At 70.9% G+C, this 2,804-nt stretch overlaps 1 protein-coding gene across 2 annotated transcripts in view; it reads left to right on the top strand.

Annotated features, from left to right (window-relative positions):
• Window positions 1-286: 286 nt before the first annotated feature.
• MICALL1 (MICAL like 1) overlaps window positions 287-2,804 on the top strand; it is a 25,511-nt gene continuing 22,993 nt past the window's right edge. Inside the window, exon 1 of one of the 2 annotated variants that reach the window (XM_036459366.2) lies at window positions 287-598. In XM_036459366.2, the coding sequence (XP_036315259.1) occupies window positions 453-598 (146 nt within the window). In that variant the 5' untranslated portion in view covers window positions 287-452. The remainder of the gene's footprint in view (window positions 599-2,804) is intronic. The other variant, XM_036459365.2, reaches the window with a different exon arrangement.

Genomic DNA, 2,804 nt, shown 5'->3' with positions numbered 1-2,804 from the left:
CGGGCTGGTCTGCGGGGGGTTCGGGGCTCGGGGCGGCCCCACAGTGAGGGGTGAGTGGGGATCGCCGCGGGGAGGGGCGGGGGCTGTGGGCGGGGGTGAGGGTGGGCGCTGGGGGCGGAGCCGGCGCTGGGTGGGGCCCAGGCCGCCGCCCCCGGGCCGCTCCGGGCGGCGGGCGGGACCCAGGCCGGGGACGCGGCGGCGCCCACAGCGCGGGGAGCGGCGGCGGGTGGGCGGCGGCCGGCCGGGCGGGTCCGGGCAGGTCCGGGCGGGCGGGGAGCCGGAGCGGAGCCGGGCGAGGACGGCCGCCGGGCCCCGCCTCCTCCCCGCCCCGCCCGCCGCCGCCGGAGCTGGGAGCCGCGCGGGCAGGCCCGCCGCCGCCCGTCCCCGGTCCCCGGTCCCCGGTCCTCGCCGCGGGGAGAGCGATCGCGGCCGGGCGGGCGGAGCCGCGGCGCATGGCGGGCCCGCGGGGCGCGCTGCTGGCCTGGTGCCGCCGCCAGTGCGAGGGCTACCGCGGCGTGGACGTGCGCGACCTGAGCGGCTCCTTCCGGGACGGCCTGGCCTTCTGCGCCATCCTGCACCGGCACCGGCCCGACCTGCTGTGAGTGCCCGCCCCGAGCCCGAGCCCCGACCCACCCACCCCACCGGCCCCACCGACCCCTGAGACCCCGGCCCGGGGCACCTCCGCCCCCCGGGGCACCCCGTCCCCCAGGCCTCGGACCCGCCCCCCGGAGTCCCCCGCCCCCCGGGCCCCCCCAGCCCCCGGGGCCCCCCCGCTTCCCGGGGCTCCCCGCCTCCCGGGCACCCCCGCCCCCCGGGCCTCGAACCCCGCCCCCGGGGAACCCCTGCCCCCCGGGGTACCCCCCGCCCCCCCCCCCCGGCCTCGGACCCGCCCCCGGGGCACCCCCCGCCCCCGGGGCACCCCCCGCCCCCGGGGCACCCCCGCCCCCCGGGCCTCGGCCCCGCCCCTCGGCCCCCGCCGGCGCGCGGGGGCTCCTTGGCGGGCGTTGGGGTGGCCCCGCCCCCGGGCACTGATTTCCGCCTCAGGAAACCCCCCCCCCACCCAGGTCCCGACTCTTCACAGGGGGCCCTGCCTCTCCTGCACTGAGCTCCCCTCACACAGGCCCCCGGCGCCCCCCTGGGAGGCATGGCGGCCTCTGCCCTCCGGGCCCCCTGGCTCTGAGCACAGGGCACCCCCCTTCTCTGACCCCTGCGGCCTTGTCCCCAGTGCCCGGCGGGGGAAACCTGGGTGAGGGGCTCCGATGAAGGGACGTAAAGGCCCCAACCCCCGCCAGGACAGACCTGCGCCCCAGGGTGCGCCCCAAGGTCCCGCTGCCCTCTGGGCGGGAGTCCACGTGGGGACGCGGTGTCTGACGGCGGCCGCCGGGTATGAAGTCTCCTTCCTTCTCTCCCGGGCCCAGGAGTGAGTGCTCATGGGAAGTTTCCCCAGACCTCCCCCCTCCCCCCAGCAGTGGACGTGGGGCTTCTGTCTCAGCTCCTCTTCCTTGGGTCCTTGAACCTCTCCCATTCATTCATTCATTCATTCATTCATTCATAAAACACAGAGTGTATCAGGTGCCTGCCGTTTCTGGTGCTGACAGCGCCCCCCACCCAGGGTGCCGGCCCGCAGGGTCCAGAGTCTCCTTGTCTGCTCCCCCCCCTGTCTCCCCAAGGACAGCACTGACAGGGCGTTGGGGACACAGCGGAGGGAGGAAGAGGCGCCTCAGGGATCCCTGGGGCAGGCACTTAGTTTGCTCCGAGCCGCGTGGTACCGTGTCTGAGGGTGGTGGGTCGGCCTGGAGGAGGGGGTTTTGGGGGTGCGGATGCAGAAGTGAAGGGGGTGAGGTGGTGACGGGCGCAGGTGGGCCTGCCTGCCGTGGGGGATGTGACAGCTGCACTGAGAGGGGTTGGGTGCTCAGAGGGGCGTGGAGGAGGACGGAGAAGGGCACCAGGGTCTTCTGTGTTGGCTGGGGGGCAGGAGGCAGGGCAGGGCCAGGTGGAAGGGACTCGGGTATCGGACGGTGCAGGCTGCTGGGTCCGTGCTCAGTGCCATGTCCTAGGTGTCCCTGGGGTAAGTCACCGGGGCCCCCAGGCAGCCGCTCCCTCATCTGTAAAGCGGGGGTGGCAATAAGGCTGAGCTCACAGGGCTGTTGTGAGGGTTAAATGAGGAAACGAGCGTTCAATTAACATTCGTTATTGTAAGCAGGGTTATTAGGCAGTCCTTATTCCTCCATTTATTCAACACGTAGCACAGCGTTACTGCTCTGTGCTGGGCACGGGCCTGGTGATGGAGACAACAACCACGTACCAGGCAGGCCCGCAGGCGCCCACCCGCCGGGAGAGCAGAGCTGGCGCAGGGTGCCTGTTCCCCTGGGAAGCGCTCTGTCAGGGAGGGGGCGCGAGGCCTCCAGATGTCACCTGGTTTTCAAGGAGATAGAGGGGCCAGGTGAGGGCGCTGGCAGAGGGAACCCGGATCAGAGCGGGCACAGGCTGTGCTGCTGGGGACTGTGGTGCGCGGCGGGAGGAGCGGCTGGGCCAGAGAGCTTAGGGCCCCTGCTGCCTAAGGGGGTTCACAGGGCCGTGGGGGCCATGATGGTGTGTGTGTGTGTGTTTTTAATTTTGAGCCAAACCGATTTCGGCTCTTTTTCTTTTTAACTTTTTAAAAAATATATATTTTATTGATTTTTTACAGAGAGGAAGAGACAGGGATAGAGAGTTAGAAACATTGATGAGAGAGAATCATCAATCAGCTGCCTCTTGCACACCCCCCACTGGGGATGTGCCCTTGATGGGAATTGAACCCGGAA

This window comes from Pipistrellus kuhlii, unplaced genomic scaffold, assembly GCF_014108245.1.
Source record: "Pipistrellus kuhlii isolate mPipKuh1 unplaced genomic scaffold, mPipKuh1.p scaffold_m20_p_3, whole genome shotgun sequence".
Classification (NCBI taxonomy): Eukaryota; Metazoa; Chordata; class Mammalia; order Chiroptera; family Vespertilionidae; genus Pipistrellus; species Pipistrellus kuhlii.
The sequence above is the reverse complement of the archived record's forward strand: the minus strand, read 5'-3'. Positions and strand labels throughout refer to the sequence as shown.